This window comes from Balaenoptera acutorostrata, chromosome 15, assembly GCF_949987535.1.
Source record: "Balaenoptera acutorostrata chromosome 15, mBalAcu1.1, whole genome shotgun sequence".
NCBI lineage: Eukaryota > Metazoa > Chordata > Mammalia > Artiodactyla > Balaenopteridae > Balaenoptera > Balaenoptera acutorostrata.
In genome coordinates, this window is record NC_080078.1 from 68,549,558 (window position 1) to 68,569,753 (window position 20,196).

Here is a 20,196-nt window from a genome sequence, read left to right on the forward strand (position 1 = left end):
TTTTAAATGGGCTTAAATGTGCACAGTCAGGTACAGAAAATCTGCTCAACAGATGTTTGTTGAATGAACAAGTTAATTACTTTATTGAGTACCTACTATGTGGCAGGCACTGTTCCCCAGGTGTGGGAATGTGCTGATGAATTAGACAAGAAAGTGACTTCTTCTAGAGCCTACATTGTAGTAGAGAAACAGACAATAAGAAATGAAGAAGATCATTTCAGTCAAGATCAATGCTATGAAAAACTAAGTGGAGGTGGGGTAGAAAGTGATGGGGGAGGTTAAGGGTTAGACCATGTGATCAGGGAAAGCCTCTCTGGGGAGGTGATATTTGGGCTGAAGGAGCCTGCAAGGTGAAGATCTGTTGCAGGCAGAGGGAATAGCAGGAGCAAAGGCCCTGTGGTGAAACAAGCTTGGAATGTTTGGGGAATGCAGAGAAGCAGTGTGGCTGGAAAAAGCAAGTAGGGGGTGTAGAGAGGCAGGCAGGGGCTGGCTTGCCTGAGCCTTCTGGACTAGAATAGGTTGTGTTCAAAGGGCAGCAAGAAGCTGGTGAATGTTTCATGCATGGAGTGACATGATCTGATTTATACTTTATAAAAGATGCCTCTGGCTGGGATGGGGGGAACGGATTACGGGGGATGAGAGTCAGACCATGTGGATCGTTGGGGAGGCAGGTGCATTTGCCCATGTGAGAGATGATGGAGGCTGGGTCTAGGCCAGGAAGAAGGAGAAAGATGGTGGATTGGAGACACACTTTGGAAGTAGAATTAGAGCTTGGTGAGAGATTTGATGTGTGTGGTGGGGGAAAAGGCAATGAAGAATGACTCATAGATTTTTGGCTTGAGCAGCTGGGTGAATGAATGGCAGAGTCACTTAGAGATTGAGTAGGGCAGGTGGGAGGGAGATGGCAGGTGTCTTGCCAGCCTAAGTAGATGATTCCACTACCCGGAATCACAGACTGTCATCAAATAGACTCACCCCTGCTGCTCCCCCATCACCACCCTCTGGCACTGGTGGGGAGTTGCCCCTGTAGATAGCAGGTCAAGTGTACTTCAACAGCCGACCTGAATGAGCATCGCTCTTGTGACTTCCATTAGAAGCCACAGTGTGCTAATTCTGTCCACAGTGTTTTACTGCACATGGCCCGAATCTTCCAGAGAGCCTCTTGCTAAACCTCTGGAGAACATTTCCTTAGATCTCTGAAATGCCCCCCAAGATTTCTACCGAGTGGGTGCCTTATAAGCCACCCAGCCCTGAAGTCAGTCCCAACATCCCCTCCAAATCCAATGGAAATCCAGCCAGCCATTTCCATCTGATAAGATTACAACAAACAGAAGGGCCCAAAGCACCCTCATTGTATTTTCATGGATTTACTGGTGCCAAGGCTCTTATGGTGGCAGCTGGACTCAGTCAGTAACTAACTTCTGCTTCCACAGAAAATAAAAATTTAAAGTTCCCAGATTCATGAGAAAAAGGGCACCACATTTGATGAGCCCAGGGAATTACAGTCTGGGGAAGGAAACTCAATTGTTCTAGAAACAAAAATGTACATATTTACAAGTTGTAAATGTCACCACTACAGGCAATAATCTTGAGGGTGTTACATTATTTTTGAAATTTTTTTATTATAGCAAAAGCAAAACATATACATTATAGAAGAGTCAGAACCTACAGATTTGCAAAACAAAAAAAATAAAAATAAAAACCATTCCTGTTTTCACCACTTAATTAATAATTTGGAGTACATCCTTCCTGACTTTTTTCTATGAATATTTAATAACAGAATGGAATTACATGGTTTCTGTAGCCTACTTTATCTTTTTAAAAAAATTTTTATTGGAGTGTAGTTGATTTACAATGCTGTATTAGTTTCTGCTGTACAGCAAAGTGAATCAGTTATACATTAGCCTGCTTTTTCTTACTCAAAAATATATCACGAAAAATTTGTGATGATAATTATATATCTACAATATCATTTTTAATAGGTGCATAGTATCTCTTAGTAGCAAAGTGCCACCATGTTCCCCAGATGATTCCCCAATTGTTGCACATGTAGGTTGCTGTTAATTTATTGTTTTGGTCCTATTTATTGCACTACTTCATTTCCTTAGGATAAATGCCTTAGAGGCATGTTTGCTGGCCCACCATGCACACACATTTTTAAGGCTTTGGATGAACATTGCCGAATAGCCCTCCAAAAGTTTGAACTAATTTGCTCTCTAGCCCACAGTGTCTGAGCGGGTTCATTTTCTTATGCAAAGTTTTTCACATTTAAATACTCTGTGATGACCTTCCTTACCTCAGCCTTGCCCCCTACAGTCTAGAATGTGATTTGCATCTGGAACCTTTAAAGCAAAAGGGATCACTGGTGACCTTGATCAAGCTGCAGAGTTTTCGCGTCACCCCGTGTCCATCTCTCAGCGGTTTTCCCAGCTGCGAGGTTGCTCTGGGTGGGAGGGAGGGTGACGGAGGACAGCTGATGCTACAGTGCCCTGATGTGCGTCCCATCCTCCTCCGGATCCCCAGGTTGAATTGCTGCAGAATGTCATGAACTACGTTGTGCCCACTGTCGTGATTCCCAAGATTAACAGTAAGGAGCTTTGGAGAAAGGATTGATTTTCAGTCCTGGGGAAGAGGCGGGGCGGGGGGGGGGTGGGTGGGTTCGGTCCTGAAGCCACTGAATACCCAGCCCCAGTTGTGGTAGCTGGAGGTGTTGCCCTCAAATGAACCTCAAATGGCACCTGACCCAGAAAAGGGACGGGAAAAAGGGTTGAGTTCCTCCTATGTGCCCATCCAGCCTCTGAGACAGCCCCTAGAGACAGGGGATAGCAACGTCATCAGTTTTTGTAGGAGGAAATGGGAGATCAGAGAAGTTAAGTGATTGTTCCAGGTCACAGAGAAGGTGAGAGATGGAACTGGGATTGGATCCCAGCCCTGAAGCCAGAGCCCTAGGTCTTTTTCCAACTCCGAGAGAGAAGGACCAAGGAAGAAGGGCGAACCTGGGCTAACGCTTCCACTCAGCTCACTCACTGGTGAAACCCCTGACCTTTGCAGAGCCAGGGGCAAGGGCACAAATAGAGGCCCACATGCTGTGTAACTAGAACACTTAGAAATTGTAAATGAAGACAACAAATTATTACATATAGACTCTGGCTTCTCCTCCTACCTTGACAAATGCAGCTTCATAATGACCTGAGGGACCAGGTTGGAGTTTAGAATTCTCCAGAGTTTCACACCAGAATGTGGTGGGATGGGGGAGCTGGCCCCTGACCACAGCCCGTTTCTGGTTTCATCCTAAACATCGAGGGGCTTCATGTGCATATCCATCATATGTCCCCGGGGGGCCTCCACAGCCCAGCAAGCAGCCGCTCCGGCTGTCACTCGGGCTGGGCGTGCACCAGCAGTGCCGGCCACCCTCAGGAGGGTGGTCTTGGGGCTGAGGGGGCAGGAATTCACCAGTCCTGGGTGCTTGGAGCGCGGTGGAGGAGAGGGTGGGAGACTCCAGGCAGCCTCTTCACAGGTTTCTTCCCAGAGCCAGGCATGCGGGGCCAGGGGAGCTGCAGGGCCAGGGGAGCTGCCGGCAGGCCGGGCTGGCTGTCTCGGATCCCTGCCCCTCCCTCCCTCTACCTCCCTCTTCCCTACAGAGGAGGTACCTTAACCTTAACCTCTACCTTAACCTCCAATGCAGAGAAGCTGCAGAAAGGCTTCCCTCTCCCGCTGCCCGCCTCCATCCAGCTCTTCAACCTGGTGTTTCAGCCTCACCAGGTGAGTCCCCAAGCTCTCCTTCGCCAAATCTCCCATCACAATAGCCACCTTCCTCCATGTCAGCTCTGGATCAAGCGCTTTCTACCCTTACAACAATCCCAGAGGGTGGGCGCTGTTACTAAACAGAGAACAGATGCTAAGACTCAGAAAAGCCACACAGCCATTACATGAAGTCCAAAGTCAAAGCCAGGTCCCTGCTTTTAACCATGGGCTGCACCACTCCCACCCTCCACTTGGTAAAAATGGAACTCATGTGGTGGCCCCAAAGCCTCTTTTATAAGGTGGATGCACTTAAATACTTGACAAATAGGTGTCACATGCCTTCCTTTGCATCCAGCATCCTTCTAGGCCCTGGGGTATAAAGTGCAGGGTCTGGCAGATTAAGATACCGGAATGGACGGCCTCCTCTTCCCTTTCCCTCAGCCTGACCCCCAACAGCATCTGACACTATTTTCCCCATCCATGGAATGCTTTCTTCTCTTAGCTTTGAAGATTCCCTCTCCTGGTTTTCCAGCCACCTCTCACTGGGCTGTTTGGTCTCCTTTGCTGGTTTCTCCTTCCCCTGCCAGTGGGAGTTCTCCAGGGTTCCTGCCCCGGCCTCCGCCCTTCCCCCACTATTGCTTTCCCTGGTCACTTTCATCAACTCAGGCTCAACAGCCACCTTTGTGCCGCCCAGTGACCCGGCCGTGCTTCCAGTGTCTTCTACATGGCCGAAGTGTACCTACGCTGGTTTCCTCGGTGCCTCCATCCTTAAACCCACTATGTCCCAACAAAGCTGATAACTCTGCAAGGAAAGCATCACCCACTCTTACATTCCTTACCGCTGTCCATGGCTTCCTGATGACCTGGTGGCCCTCCTGGGAAACCTCCACCCAGCTTCCTCCCTCTCCCTCACCCCCAACATCCAGCCCATCAATCCCTGATTCTTTAAACTTAATGGGAGGACTACCAGGGCTAAGAGACAGTAGAGAAATAGCTGAGCGAGCAGAGGAAACGCATCCCCACGTTCCCCACGTTTTACCAAGTTCATCCTTAAAATAAAAAAATGACCCCATAGGCACAATTTAATTCCTTCATTTCTGAAAATCCTGAGTGAAGGGCAGGAAGGAGCAAAAGAGAAGTGGTTTTGCAACTTTGATTGCAAGGAGGGCTCCCTGGAGCTGCCAAGAGGCAGGGATGACAAGTGGAGGCCTTCCCAGCAGCCCGGGGGTCTCCACGTCTGAGAAGAGAACAGCTGGCAGAGAAGCTGCTAACAGATTCATGGGCCTTGGCAGCCACTGATGGGCAGACCCCAGGGGTGGGATGCCAGGTGCCCCCCGCCCCACTCACTCCTGCCTTTCTGTCAGCAGACAGGCCTGCTCTGCTCTCTCCTTCCCAACAGACAGGCTCCCAAAGTTTCCTTCTAAAAACCCAGCATACCCACATTCACAAATGAGGGGTACTCTTCTGGCTGATGACGGCCTTCTCATCTCTCCCCCAGGATTTCCTGCTGTTTGGTGCAGATGTCCGCTACGGCTGAAGTCCCCATGGGTGCTGGGGGCTGTCAATCACATCGGGAGGTGAGGGGCTGTCAGCACCGGCTCCTGACAGGCCCCATGGGGCACGGGCTGCCTCCAGGCTTCCCTCTCTAGCTCTTGACTCGGAGACTCTTGCAAACTTCTCTGAACTCAGATTCAGAAACGACGTAAACATGGGAACCTTGTTCCTTGGAAAAGTGTGTGGTGTGTATTTTAGGGATTATGAATTTCTTTCAAGGGCTAAGGCTGCATGGACATTTCCTCCAGGAACTGCATTTCAATTGTAATCACAATATTTCTCTTTGTGCTTCACACAACATTAAAAAAACAAAAGCCCTGTTTTTTCTGTGGAATTCTGTGTGATGGTATGGTTTCTTCTTGTTTTATGTCCATTCATTCGTTCATTGGCTGTACCCAGTGTGACCAAGATACAATCACCTCTTTTTAGTTCTCTAATTAATTTCTTGAGCCCCCCCCCCACATGCCTTCCTTAGCAGAAACTCCCACTGTCTCTTTTTGAGGGCATCCCTCATTCCACAATCCCCAAGAATAATTGGGGTTTACTTAGTCCAAAGGGAGTGGGTCTTGCTTCCTAATGTCAGGCAGAGGTCTGTAGAGTGGCTCTGTCCATTGGGCTGTTGTTCCTGCCACTGCCACGTGGCGTCGCTGTTGAACAGTGATTCCGCACCGCCCATTGTCTTCCTGTGTAGTCATCTACAGCGGCTGTTGCTCCTGTCACCACCACACGGGATCGCTGTTGAGCGCTTATCCTGCACAGCCCGTTTTCTCTGCCCCACACTTGGGCTCCACCTTGATGGCTCTCTTAGTCATGCTTTCCTGCCCAGCCATTGGGCCCAAAGCAGAGCACTGAGCCAAGGGACAGAGCCCTTTGGAGTTTTTAGTCAGTCACATTCTCAGCTGCAATTAACACTTCCCCATGACTCTCCAGGCTGGTGTGGAAGCCCGATCACCAGCCCAGACTCTTGTTGGACTCTTGGTGAGTTTCCCTGGGGACTTTGGGCCATTTCCTATCATGGAACATCAGGTGTGGCTATCTCAGGCCATTAGATGGGTCCTAATAGCGCTGTACTTGAAACTGGTTGAACATTCCTGGAAAGCCTCCTTAGCTGTTGACATTTGGTCTGAGACCAGAAGAATGAAGAAGAGTTTGAAGCAGGCAGTGGTGTACGGATGACATGACCAGATTTCATTTAAAAAAATTTTTTATGTGACTTCTGAAAACATTAGAAGGGCAAGAGTGGAAGTGGGTAGGCACAAATTAGGAGTCTGTTGTCCTTCAGATTTCATCCAGGCTGGTGCTAGTAAAAATGGAGAGAAATATTGCAGTGAGGAAAGCAGATAAAAGACTTTTTTTAATTTTAAAAGAAAAATGTACATGCTTCTGCTAACACCACTGATTCTCTGTTAAATGGAGGTAGAGACTCTGGGGCCACACAGGGGAAGGGAGGGACATTGATCAAGCATAGCACACTAATGATTTCATTTAATCCTCACAGCACTTTCCATCCCCCAGGGTGAGATTTGTTCAGTCCTTGTAGATTGAGTCACTCCCTGGATTACACATCTGGTCAGTGGCAGAGCTGGGATTCCTGCCTTTTATGTCGTCAGAGCCCATGCTCTTTCCACTCCTCCCAGATGTCCAAATCTTGCCTGTTTGGGGCTTGGCATATTGAAGGCAGGACTAATGGTTTCAGTTGCCTAGGCCGTGCACTGTAAAAAAGCACCAGGCTAAGGGAACAAAACCCTTTCTCTTATTTGTCCTCCAAGAGGGTGCACTTTTTCTGTTTGCCAAAGACTAATGGAGGCACTGAATAAGAACAGAAAAAAGCAGCTTGTTAGGCTGGAAGAGGGCAAATGGAGCACAGCATGGGATGAGGCTGGGAGGCCTTGAAGACTGTTAAGGACTCTGGATTTTGTTCCAGAAAATAAGGGAAGCCATTGGAGAGTTTTGAGCAGGAGAAGGACACAATCTAATTCACACTTTTTAAAGACCCCTCTGGCTGGGGTGGGAGCATAACAGATAAGTAAGGGGACATAACCCTGCTTTTTCCCACCCTCACTTCGTCTCTTTGGAGATGGTCAGCCCCTTCCCACACCTACCCTCTACTTTCCAAAACATTCAGGCAGCCCCTGCCCCACTTTCTATAGAAAAAAGTGCAATTATTTCTTGGATCTAAAGACTGGTGAGTGGGACTTCCCTGGTGGCTCAGTGGTTAAGAATCCACCTGCCAATATAGGGGACACGGGTTTGAGCCCAGGTCCGGGAAGATCCCACATGCTGTGGAGCAACTAAGCCCGTGCGCCGCAACTACTGAGCCTGTGCTCTAGAGCCTGTGCTCCACAACAAAGAGAAACCACCGCAATGAAAAGCCCGCACACCACAGCAAAGAGTAGCCCCCGCTTGCCGCAACTAGAGAAAGCCCATGCACAGCAACGAAAAATAAAAAAAGACTGGTGAGTGGAACACAGTGTGCCCTGGAGACCTCTTACTAATGGCTGAGAAATAGGCAGTTGTTTGGAGGTCTGATGTGAGGAACATCCCCCCAACACACTCCCAATTATCTGCCGCGTTGCCTACAAAACCACTATTGGAGCGGCTTCTCCCTTCAGGCTAAGCACTGCTCACTCCAAATGATGGCTAATGGGTACAGGGTTTCTTTGGGGGGGGCGGTGCAGAAAATCTTCTGAAATTAGATTATGGTGAGAGTTGCACAACCCTGTGAATATATAGGGCTGGCCAAAAAGTTCGTTCGGGTTTTCCCATTTAAAACCCGAGCGAATTTTTTGGCCAACCCTATACTAAAACCCACTGAACTGTACACTTGAAATGGGTGGATGTTATGGTACGTGAAATATGTTGATAAAGGTGTTAAAGAAAAAAGAATTGAACTGTCCACTCTGGACTGCCTAAAAGCTTATCAGAGCAGCTTCACTTCTGCTTAAGCATTGCCCACTTGGGGCTCCTTTTGGCAATGCTGACTTAAATATGAAGGAGGGGTACCCTACAGGGGGAGAGAAGAAGAGGTGTCAACCCAACCGCTCTTGGGCTGCACAACTTTCTGAATGGTACTTAACCTCTCTAATCCTCTATTTCTTCCTCTGAAAAGTAGAGGTAAAACCTTGCCCTCCTCTGTGGTGCGAGGTTGTTGTGAGGAATGAGTGATACCATTGATGAGCTCATGCCGTGGTGGTTAAAAGCAGAAGCTGTGGTCCCAGACACCGTGGATTCAAATCCCTGCTCTGCTGTTTACCAGCTGTGTGACCTTGAGCCATTAAGCCTCTGGCCTTCAGTCTTCTCATCTGTAAAATTAGGATAATAATACCCATCTCAAAGCGTTGTTATGAGAATCACATCTATGTGAAATCTGTGGTACAGTATCTGACAGGCAGTAATCAAAGTTGGCACTAAATATTAATAAACCCACTAATTCTCACTCTACTGTACGGACTATATCTGGCTTGCCACAGTTCTCTTCCCAATGCCTGCCGTACGGGTGACACTCAATAAATATTTATTTTTTAAATGATCTAGGATTTGAATCCAAAACCACTTTGTCATGATTTTCAAAGTCTGATCCAGGGCTGCCTGCCTGGTTGGGCCTGACCCCAAGAATCAGAACCACTGCCTGGCTAGAAATCTGGGTTCAGTGATGGATTTCACTGTGTGGCTGGTCTTCCCTCCCTCCGTCTCATCCTCCCCTTCTGTAAAAGCAAGGGCCCTCTGGACTTCCAGGAAAGGAATCCAATAAAGTGAACTCTGGCAAATATTAAAGAATCTTTTCTTGCTGAGACATTTTCATTTTAACAGAAGCTCCTTAGGGTCCCCAAAGCTATTAAGACCTGGTGAAATGAGGCTATGGCTCGGATTTTAGATGCTGCCAATTGCAGAGGCGGAGAAGGGGTGGAGGGAGACATGGGAGGGTTTTCAAGTTCCTTAGAGTTTCCCTGGGGTGAGAGGCTGTGTGCCCTCGTGGCCAGCCCTGCTTCAGTAGGTGACATCTCCTGGCATCCCAAGTAGGTGACACAATCTCAAACCACATTGGATCGGCACTGACGGTACTATTTTTTTTTTCTGTAAATCCACATGCCTCAGGGCTCACGCATGTGTGTGTGTGTGTGTGTTCGTTCATGCACACACATCACACATCTGCAGGTGACTGGGTTGGGAGAGGGGGCAACCATAGACATCAAACTCCAAAGTGCCTACAGAGCTCCAAAAAGGCAGGTCTTCACGACATCCTTCTCTTCAACTAGAGCCGATGTGCTCTGGAGTGCAGGCAACATCATAGAAAACTGCCCCGAAAATAAGAGTGAACAGAGGTATAAAATCACTGAGCTTGGAGGGAACTTGGAGCCCGTTTAGTCCATTGCTCTCAAAGTACGGTCCAAGATTGGCACCACCTGGAGCTTGTTAGAAAAGCAGAGTCTCAGCTCCCAAAGGAACGTGATGAATCAGAATTTGTATTTAACAAGATCCCTGGTGTATATATACATACCACAACTTCCTTATCCATTCATCCGTTGACGGACTCTTGTTTGTTTCCATGTCTTGGCTATTGTGAATAACGCTGCAATAAACACAGGGGTGCAGATATCTCGTCAACATCCTGTTTTCATTTCCTTTGCATATATATCCAGAAGTGGAATTGCTGGATCATACAGCAGTTCTATTTTTAATCTTTTGAGGGACTTCCATACTCTTTCCCTAGTGGCTGTACCAATTTACATTCCCACCAGCAGTCTACAAGCATTCCCTTATCTCCACATCTGGCATTTGTATATCTATACCCAATGGAATATTATTCAGCCATGAAAAAGGAGGAAATCCTGTCATTTGCAACAACATGGCCCTTGAGGGCATTATGCTAAGCAAAAAAAAAAAAAAAGATAAATACTGTATGATATCGTTTATATGTGGAATCTAAAAGAGCTGAGCTCATAAAAATGAGAGTAGAATGGTGATTACTGGGAGCCTGGGGTGGGGAGGAACTAGGGAGATGATATTTAAGGGTCCAAACTTAGAACTAGTAGATAAATAAGTCCTGTAGGTCTAATGCACAGCATCGTGATTACAGACAACAATACTGTATCATAAACTTCAAAGTTGCTAAGAAACTAGATCTTAATTATTCCCACCACAAAAAAGAAATGATAATTGTGTGCTGTGATAGAGGTGTCAGCTAATGCTACAGTGGTGATCATACTACAATATATAAATACATCAAGTCAACACGTTGTACAACTTAAACTTACCTGTCAATTATGTGTCAATGAAAATAAATTTTAAAATAAAATAAATAAATGAGATCCCTGGGATCCGAGGAACACTGTCCTTGTCCAACACCTTCATCTGCATTTGGAGGCAAAGTGAGGATCAGAGGGGGGCATGGTTTACCTCGTGTCACACAGCCCATCAGGAGCAGAGCCTAGACAGGGACCCAGGCTTCCTTGCTGCCAGTGCATCACGTGTTCTGGCTCTGTGTTTCGACACACCCTGCTTCCTTCTCTTGGACGGCTCTTGGCTCTCTCCTCTGCAAAACCACGTGTGACCTTCAAGATCCAAGAGGATGTCACCTCCCTATGGAAGGTGGCCCCCAGAGACATCCTTGGTGGCAGAGTGAGGGTTGCTGTGTACTTTTAGTTCTGTCTCACAGGCTACTGTTCCCGCACAAGACCTGTTCAGACTTTGGAAAAGAATTCAGAGCTCTCCAGGAGAGGAAGGCATTTGCTACAAAAGGTCAATAACAGAAGAAATACTCAGTGTACCAACTGTGTCAATCAGGGTCTAGGCAGGAAATCAGAATCCAGCTCAGATGGTTCTTGGGATTCGAATGAAGGGGCTATTTATAGAGCTGGGGGATAGGCTTAAGGAAACCTGTGAAGGATGGGAGGCCCCCAGGAACCAGCCTCCCTAGGCTTGAAGCCGCAAAGAAAGCAGTCGGGGTGTCCCAGCCTGGGGGGGAGATGGGGAGGCTGGAGCCAAGGGCGAGAGGAGTGTCAAGAGTGATGCAACCACGGCCAGACCTAAAATCCAAAGCAAGGAGGAAGCAGGGAGAAGTGCCCTGACCCTGCTCTCTTCCTGACCTCCGGCCTTCTGCCGTGCTGGCCTTTGGCTGAGCCCAACTACAGATGAGAAAACTGAGTCAGCGTGCCCAAGGTCACCCAGTGGGTGAGCCAGGATTCAAACCCAGGCCACCTGGTCCCAGCATCCATGCCCTTAACCTTTCACTTTTCCGATTTATGTTCATTCACTCAATTATCTACTATGTGCTGCTCCGTATTCCAGGCACTGTGGTTTCCAAATTCTGGGTTTTCCAAATTCTTTTTGAGACTTTTGTAATCAGAACACAGTAAACACCGTTCCTGTTAAAAGGGAGAGCATTTTCTCTGCTGTAGGACTTGATGGTGAGGGAGTGACAGCGGCTTTGGCTTTCGTGGAGGTGGATGGACAGAGTGGTAGGAGAAAAGTCCAGGGGTTCTGACCAGTGTTGGATTCATGCTGCTCCCAGGGGCCTCTGCTGGGTCCTGGGTCACGAGCAGGGACCTTGACCTGGGGGTGGGCACCTGTGGCGGTGGAGGCCGGGCCTGGGCCCATGGGGCACGCTGGCCAGCCAGGGAAGTTCTAAGGTCCAAAGCTCACTGCTATGGGAACTCCTGCCCCTGTAAACAGCCCCCAGCCTGGACATTCTCAGAACTCTGCCAGAGGAAGAGTGACATCTGTGTCCCCATGAGATCCCCACTCTCTAGACTGTCCTCCCTCGTCTCCAAGCTGGAAGGGCCCATGGGAGTCACCTGCTCTGTCCCCCTCATTTTACAGAGGGAAACTTAGGCACAGCAGGAAACAAGGCTTGCTGAGGGCCCCATGGCCAGGCAGAAGCCAGATCAGAAACTTGGCTTCCTGGCTCCCAGTCCAACGCCCCTCCCCACCTCCGCAGGCAGAGTCCAGGGAGCAGATGCTGCCAGGCACACTGCTGCCAGGCTTTTGTCCTTGTTCTTTGCTGGCCTGGAATGGCTCTTCCACAGGCCACCTCCTCCTCATCCTTAGGGTCCCAACTCAGCATGTCACCTCAGAGAAGCCTTCTCTGACCATCGCTTTGTAATGGCATCTCACAGATCCGGGTTCAAACCCCTGCTGGGTGACTATGGCTTAATCACTTCACCCGTCTGAGCCTCAGTTTCTTCAGCTCAAAACGAGACTTCAGTACTCACCATAAAGGGCTGCTGCAGGGCCGAGAGGGGGTGTGTGGCGTAACCAGCATGGCGCCCCACACCTAGTAGGTGCTCAATAAATGCTGCTTTCCTGCCAGTTCCCACCCGAAGCTGGAAGGATCACAGGATTCACAAGGCTCAGCCCTGCCCTCAGGAGCACTCAGGCTGCTTGCAGGGGGATTGGGGGTTGGGACACAGGACCCGAAAAACCTCAGCCTGATGGACAGAAACAACAGGACACAGAGGAGCAGAGAGGCCCCAGTGTGGGCTTCCCTGCGCTCAGCGTGGGAAGTTCTGATCCCAGCCCCAAATCCAGTGCCTTTTATGACCCACTGGGAAGAAACCCTGTCACTCCTGCCACAGTCAGTGTGTTGAGGCAGTCCAAAGACCCACCCAATTTCGAGGTGAAGACACAGAGACCCCACCTTTTGATGGAAAGAGTATCAAAGAATTTGTGGACATATTTTTAAAGTACCACAATTACAGAAAAGCAGAGAGTTGTTAATGCTATGATGGAGAAAGTGCAAAGGTTTCTGGGATCTCAGAGGAGGACCTTCCTCTAATCCAGGGAAATATGAGGTGATCGGGGAAGGCTTCCTGGAGGTGGGGGCAAAACAAAACTCACGAATATAGGGAGTCCTTGGGAGGGGAGAGATCCCTACAAATTAAGCACAATCCCTACTATAAATTTTGTTTCCCAAAATAAAATTTTATTTTCTTTACTTACTGCAAATACAATATATCCCAAGAAAATAAAAATTGAAATACCAGCAAACAAAAAGGTTTTCAAAACACCCATAGTCCTGCCCATCCAACCAGAAACAATCCCTCATAACTCCTTGCTAAGAATTTTCTAGACTGGCAAACGTGAGAATAGAACAAAGAAATAGAACTCCACCCTATGATGCCATTGACAATGAGACCCTCATAAGCATCTTTCTGAAGTATCAAGAAATACATTTATTTCTGCAGTCTCACTTTAAATGTATGATAGTTAGTATACCCAGTGCGCTTTTGTTGAACGCCTTAGGTTGGGTCCCACTCCGACCTTGCCGATGTCACACGGAGCAGCAAAGGGCATCCTACTGCTGTGACATATTTCCACACTGACTTAATTCTGTACTTAGAGTCAAGTTCCAGAAGTAGAATTACTGGGTCACTGGGCATGCAGGTGTTTAAGGATTTGCCAAGTTGCCTTCCAGAAAATTTTACCACTAGCAAGGCTTGAGAAGCCTGTTTTCCCATCGGGGTTGGGGAGCGGGGGTGGGACGGAGATTTCTTTTTTACATAAACTGAGGTGAGTATAACTCAGCTGGCTTGGACTCCCAGCTCTGCCACCTGCCGGGTGTGTGAGCTTGAGCCGGTGACCTGGCCTCTCTGAGCCTCAGCTTCCTTGTCTATAAAACCGGGCCTTCCTGGAAATGAACGTGGGGTCTCTTTGTGGGAACGGGGGACAGAGAGTGTCACCTGGGCCCAGGCCAACCCATCCTCTCACCCGGGACGGCGACAACAGGCTTTTAAGTATGACCCATGACCCCAACAGTGTCGCAAGCAGGTTCCAGTCACTAGGCCTCCCCTTCGGATTCCAGGAACCCGCCCCACTCAGGAGCCGCCCCAGGCCTCAGGCCTCAGTTACTTAAGGGAGCTGGGCCCAGCCTGAGGCTGCGACAGACCTGGCCCAGCCCTCTGGGAACCCAGGATGGGGACCTCGGCTGGGGCCCTGTCCTCCCTCCTGCTGGGAATGATGCTCACATACACCCCCGGGGCCCTGGGTGCCAACCCTGGCCTGGTCGCCAGGATCACCGACAAGGGCTTGGAGTATGGTAAGGAGCTGCGGTTGTTGGCTGGACTTGGCTGACCCGCTTGGCCCCAGGCTGCTCTGGGTACGGCGGGGGACACAGAGGGGACTCTCTCCCTTCGGGTAGTGCAGACTTCCCGGTCAGGCAAACCTGGCTCGGGTTCTAGCCTCGTCACCCAACCCCTGGGTCACTTGGGCACGTTACTTATCTTAGTTGGGTTCCCCACTAGCCAACAGAGATAAAGATTTGGGTGCGAGTAGTTGATTTGGGAGATGGTTCCAGGAAACACCGTAGGAGAGTAGCGATGTGAGATGGGAAAGGCAAGGTGGCCAGGAGAGGCGTATGATTAAACCAGCTACCGCCTCAGTGATGGGAACAGTTCCGCTGGAAAATTTTTGCTCAAGTTTGAAAACATATGCCTTAAAACTAGATGTCAGGTACTTCCCTGGCGGTCCAGTGGTTAAGACTCTGCACTTCCAATGCAGGGGGCACGGGTTTGATCCCTGGTCGGGGAACTAAGATCCCACATGCTGTGCAGCACAGCCAAAAAATAAACAAAAAACAAAAATATATATATTAAAAAAACAACAAAAAAAAACTAGGGACTTCCCTGGTGGCGCAGTGGTTAAGAATCCGCCTGCCAATGCAGGGGACACGAGTTTGGGCCCTGGTCCCGGAAGATCCCACATGCTGCAGAGCAACTAAGCCTGTGTGCCACAACTACTGAGCCTGCGCTCCAGAGCCTGCTAGCCACAACTACTGAGCCTGAGTGCCACAACTACTGGAGCCCACGTGCCTAGAGTCCACGCTCCGTAACAAGAGAAGCCTCTGCAATGAGAAGCCCGCGCACTGCAACAAAGAGTAGCCCCCGCTCACCGCAACTAGAGAAAGCCTGCGTGCAGCAACGAAGACCCAACGCAGCCAATAAATTAATTAATTAATTAATTAATTAATTTTAAACAATTGATGTCAGAATGGTGGTTACCACCCGGAAGGGGCACAGGGAGCCTGAAGGGGTGCTGGGAATGCCCTGCATCTTGCTCTGGGCGGCGGCTACACGGGTGCATAAACATGTAAAAATTACCTGGCAATACCTTTAAGATTAGTGCCCTTTAGGTTATACCCCTACGGATGTTATACCTCAGTTTTAAAGAATGGGCAAAAGTAGGACTATATTTTATTTTTTATTGGAATATAGATGATTTACAATATTGTGTTAGTTTCAGGTATACAGCAAACTGATTCAGGCTTTTTTTTTTTTTTTGCAGATTATATTCCATTATAGGTTATTACAAGATACTGAATATAATTCCCTGTGCTATACAGTAAATCCTTGTTGCGTATCTATTTTATGTGCAGCAGTTTGTATCTGTTAATCCCATACTCCTTATTTATCCCTCCCCCCACACCTTTCATAACCATGTTTGTTTTCTATGTCTGTGAGTTTGTTTCTGTTTTGTATATTGATTCATTTGTGGTATTTTTTTAAAAGATGCTAAAACAAAGCCTCAGAAATAATCTGTCCAAGGGGCAAGGGATCTCGGGTATTTATACACCGCTCCCCTCAGTACTAGACGGAGGGCTGCTCCTCACATTTATGGAGGCTCAATCGCCTTATCTGTTCACTGGGGTAATAACATTCCCTCAGGTAGAGTCGTTGGGAGCCCAGATTGGCTGGGGACAGAGAGGGAAATCAAGGAAGGGTTCTTGGAGGAGGTGAGGTAGAAAAGATACGTTAACCAGGGACAAGAGATAGCATTTTGGCAGAGAGACTGGCTCATGCATTTGCTGGAGGGAGGACTGCAAAGTGGTATGAGGCGGAGTCGGGGAGACCCCTGGTCATCTGTGTACACACACCCTCCCTGAGGGCAGAATCCTGGGTCTCTCATACCTCAAATAAACAGAAAGTCCTAGCGAATGCTGTTTATATTTAAACGCTAGATCAGGCAAAATTTACCTTTTGCTCCTTTCCACTGTGTAAATGTAACCAGTCCTCCAGAGTTGGACATTTTGGTCCTTTCCATATTTTTAATGACATAAACCCTGCATTTACTGAGTACCTGATGTGTCAGGCACCAAGCAAGGGTGCTTTTTTAAAAAAATTAAATTAATTAATTAATTAATTTATTTTTAACATCTTTATTGGAGTATAATTGCTTTACATTGCTGTGTTAATTTCTGCTGTATAACAAAGTGAACCAGCTATACATATACATATATCCCCACATCCCCTCCCTCTTGCATCTCCCTCCCATCCTTCTTATCCCACCCCTCTAGGTGGTCACAAAGCTGATCTCCCTGTGCTATGCGGCTGCTTCCCACTAGCTAGCTATTTTACATTTGGTAGTGTATATATGTCCATGCCACTCTCTCACTTCGTCCCAGCTTACCCTTCCCCCTCTGCGTGTCCTCAAGTCCATTCTCTACGTCTGTGTCTTTATTCCTGTCCTGCCCCTAGGTTCTTCAGAATCATTTTTTTTTTTTTAGATTCCATACATATGTTAGCATACGGTATTTGTTTTTCTCTTTCTGACTTACTTCACTCTGTATGACAGACTCTAGGTCCATCCACCTCACTACAAATAACTCAATTTCGTTTATTTTTATGGTTGAGTAACGTTTCAGTGTATATATGTGCCACATCTTTATCCATTCATCTGTCAATGGACACTTAGGTTGCTTCCATATCCTGGCTATTGTAAATAGAGCTGCAGTGAATATTGTGGTACATGACTCTTTTTGAATTATGGTTTTCTCAGGGTATATGCCCAGTAGTGGGATTGCTGGGTTGTACGGTAGTTTTATTTTTAGTTTTTTAAGGAACCTCCATACTGTTCTCCATAGTGGCTGTATCAATTTACATTCCCACCAACAGTGCAGGAGGGTTCCCTTTTCTCCACACCCTCTCCAGCATTTATTGTTTGTAGATTCTTTGATGATGGCCATTCTGACCAGTGTGAGGTGATACCTCATTGTAGTTTTGATTTGCATTTCTGTAATGATTAGTGATGTTGAGCATCCTTTCATGTGTTTGTTGGCAATCTGTATATCTTCTTTGGAGAAATGTCTGTTTAGGTCTTCTGCCCATTTTTGGACTGGGTTGTTTGTTTTTTTGATATTGAGCTGCATGAGCTGCTTGTATATTTTAGAGATTAATCCTTTGTCAGTGGCTTCATTTGCAAATATTTTCTCCCATTCTGAGTGTTGTCTTTTCATCTTGTTTATGGTTTCCTTTGCTGTGCAAAAGCTTTTAAGTTTCATTAGGTCCCATTTGTTTATTTTTGTTTTTATTTCCATTTCTCTAGGAGGTGGGTCAAAAACGATAAGCAAGGGTGCTTTTTATCCTGTCAGCCCCTTTTTGCTTTGCAATGATCTCTTTTAACCCTCATGCCACCCCAGTGAGGAAAGTATTATTATCATTGCTATTTGACAGACAGAGAACACCAAGGTTGAAAACTTGCTCAAGGTCACCCACCTAGAAAGGTTGCCAACACCAGAATCCTAGCCCTAAAATCCTTACAGTCGCTTCTACACAGGCTAGATGCCATGAAGGACAGGAAAGAGGGCCACCCACCAAGCACACAGCACTCCTCCCTCTCGGAGCTGCTGACAAAGGCATTGTTTCCTCATCCATAACATGGGCATGAACATAACTACCCCACCAGAAATGCAGCGACGCTCCTGAGTGTTTCTCTTGCTACTTGGTGCTCTAGAGGGGCTCAATAACCTGCAACTGTAATTAATGCTAATCAGGAAGTCGACCTCTTTCCCCAGGGCAGGTGTGAGCCACTGAAGGGTTTAGAGGGAGGCAGGCTGACTAAGCTGACTCCCAGCTTTTTCCCATCCACAGTGGCCCAAGAGGAGCTGGTGGCTCTGCAGAGTAAACTGCATGATATCACACTGCCCGACTTCAGTGGGGACGTCAAGATCAAATACATCGGCAATGCGCACTATGAATTCCACAGGTGGGGCTCTGAGGTGACTGGGCAGGGGCCGAGGGGGTCCGGAGAGGAAGGGTGGGAGAGCCCCAGGATTGGCTTGGGACATCTCTGGGGCAGACGGTGGGATGGTTCCTCGCAGAATTCAGAGGGAAGTTCTGGGAGGAACTTGGGCCCCTTCATTCATTCATACAACAAATATTAATGAAGACCCACTAGCTGTGTGACCTGAGCCTCAGCTTCCTTATCTGTAAAATGGGGATAACTTGCTACCTCTTTGGAGGGATAATCCAGGCTCTGGCCTGGCCACTGGATGTAGCCTGGAAGGGAAGATAGACCTTAAACATTGTTTTAAATAAACCTTAAATTTTAGATGTAGGTGCCCTCTTAGCCCTGAAGTTGGCACATCTGGAGGAGTCAGCTAAAGTTTCCTGGACGCGGTGGCATTTGAGCTGAGTCTTCAAAGGATATTTAGACCTGAGCAGCTGATGCTTTTTTAAAAAAAGGCATCAAACACTTTTTTGAAGGATTGACAATGGAGCGGGGGCAATTGAGCCCACAGCTCATCACGCACTTCTCTGCTCACCACTGATGGCTTCATTCAGTCCTTTTTTTATTCAGTCCATCAGTAAACATCTATTGGGCACCTACTGTGTACTGGGCAAAGAAGATGGAACTTGACCATTCTTTTCCCACTGATGGCTCCACAATACATGTCATCTTGGTTTGCTTCTCCCAGCCCTTCTGTGTCTCTTCTTGAGGCTGCCTTCGGCCTTCTCTGAATCTGATTCCCCCACCTGGAGGTGTGGAGGAAAGGGATGATGGGGTGCATCTATGCACCCTACTCAGGACCCCAGCCAGGGGCACATGAGCTCTGATCCTGACTGCGCAGCTCTGGGCAAATGCATCCCTTCTGAGAGGTTCTATGTCCCCCTCTGTAAAAAGGGAACCTGAACAGTGCTGAACCCCTCTGTGAGACAAACTGACATAATGCATGTAAAGTACTTGGCATGGCTGCCTGGTCAGTGCAGGGCACACAGCAGGTAAGTGTGGGGAGCCAGAAGCCCGTCTGATGCAGGCTCAGCTGGCCTAGTCCCCGTAGGATGGGGGCGAGAGCCAGACCCCTGCTGAGGCTGGACCTGCCTCTGCCTCCGGGCTGATGCCGCTTCTGTGGGTCTCTCTCCAGCCTGGACATCCACAGCTGTGAGCTGCTCGGCTCTGCTCTGAAGCCCCTCCCCAGCCACGGCCTGCATTTCTCCATCTCCGACTCCTTCATCAGAGTCAAGGGCAAGTGGAAGGTGCGCAAGCGGATACTGTAAGTTGACTCTGCTTCCAGGCCCTCGGAACCTTGGCTTTGGCTTTCATTCCACCCTTCTTGGGTCCAAGGTGTTCCTAGCTTCCCCCATAGCAGACCCCAAGGCAAGAATTCAAGTGCAAGTACTTTATCTGGGGAGCGACCTAAGGAAACATAGAGGAGGTGTGCAGAAGTGAGGTGGGGAAGAAGGAGGTCGGCGTGGCAGCTACTGGAGCTCAACCCTCCCAGGGACCCCTGGGGACAGTGTAGGCAGAGCACACCTCTGAGGTACCCCAACCTCCTGTTTGCCATTGGTCAGGGATAGCTCTCAGGGGCATGACCTCTCCAGCACTTTGAACTGTTCTCTGACCTCTGAGGTCCTTGGATGGAAGGTGGGTTAGTGTCCTTGGGCTGCCATAATGAAATGTCACAGACTAGGGGGTTCAACAACTGAAATTTATTTTCTCACACTTCTGGAGGCTGGAAGTCCAAGATCAAGATGTGGGCAGGTTTAGTTTCTTCTGAGACTTCTTTCCTGGGCTTGCAGATGGCTGCTCTGTTGCCATGTCCGCACATGGTCATCCCTCCATGAGCCTGCATCCCTGGTGCTTCTCTGTGTGTCCAAATCGCCTCTTCTTGGAATGACAGATTGGACT

At 48.2% G+C, this 20,196-nt stretch overlaps 2 protein-coding genes across 4 annotated transcripts in view; both read left to right on the forward strand.

The window, feature by feature from the left end:
• The window catches only part of BPI (bactericidal permeability increasing protein), a 32,718-nt gene extending 27,086 nt beyond the window's left edge, over window positions 1–5,632 (forward strand). Inside the window, exons 14-16 of the mRNA XM_057529415.1 lie at window positions 2,524–2,587; window positions 3,686–3,762; window positions 5,243–5,632. Coding sequence (XP_057385398.1) covers window positions 2,524–2,587; window positions 3,686–3,762; window positions 5,243–5,281 — 180 coding nt within the window. The 3' untranslated portion in view covers window positions 5,282–5,632. The remainder of the gene's footprint in view (window positions 1–2,523; window positions 2,588–3,685; window positions 3,763–5,242) is intronic.
• An 8,533-nt stretch (window positions 5,633–14,165) lies between these two features.
• The window catches only part of LBP (lipopolysaccharide binding protein), a 42,338-nt gene continuing 36,307 nt past the window's right edge, over window positions 14,166–20,196 (forward strand). For all 3 annotated transcript variants that reach the window (XM_057529901.1, XM_057529902.1, XM_007193134.3), the window contains exons 1-3: window positions 14,166–14,332; window positions 18,159–18,273; window positions 19,433–19,561. In XM_057529901.1, coding sequence (XP_057385884.1) covers window positions 14,209–14,332; window positions 18,159–18,273; window positions 19,433–19,561 — 368 coding nt within the window. In that variant the 5' untranslated portion in view covers window positions 14,166–14,208. The remainder of the gene's footprint in view (window positions 14,333–18,158; window positions 18,274–19,432; window positions 19,562–20,196) is intronic.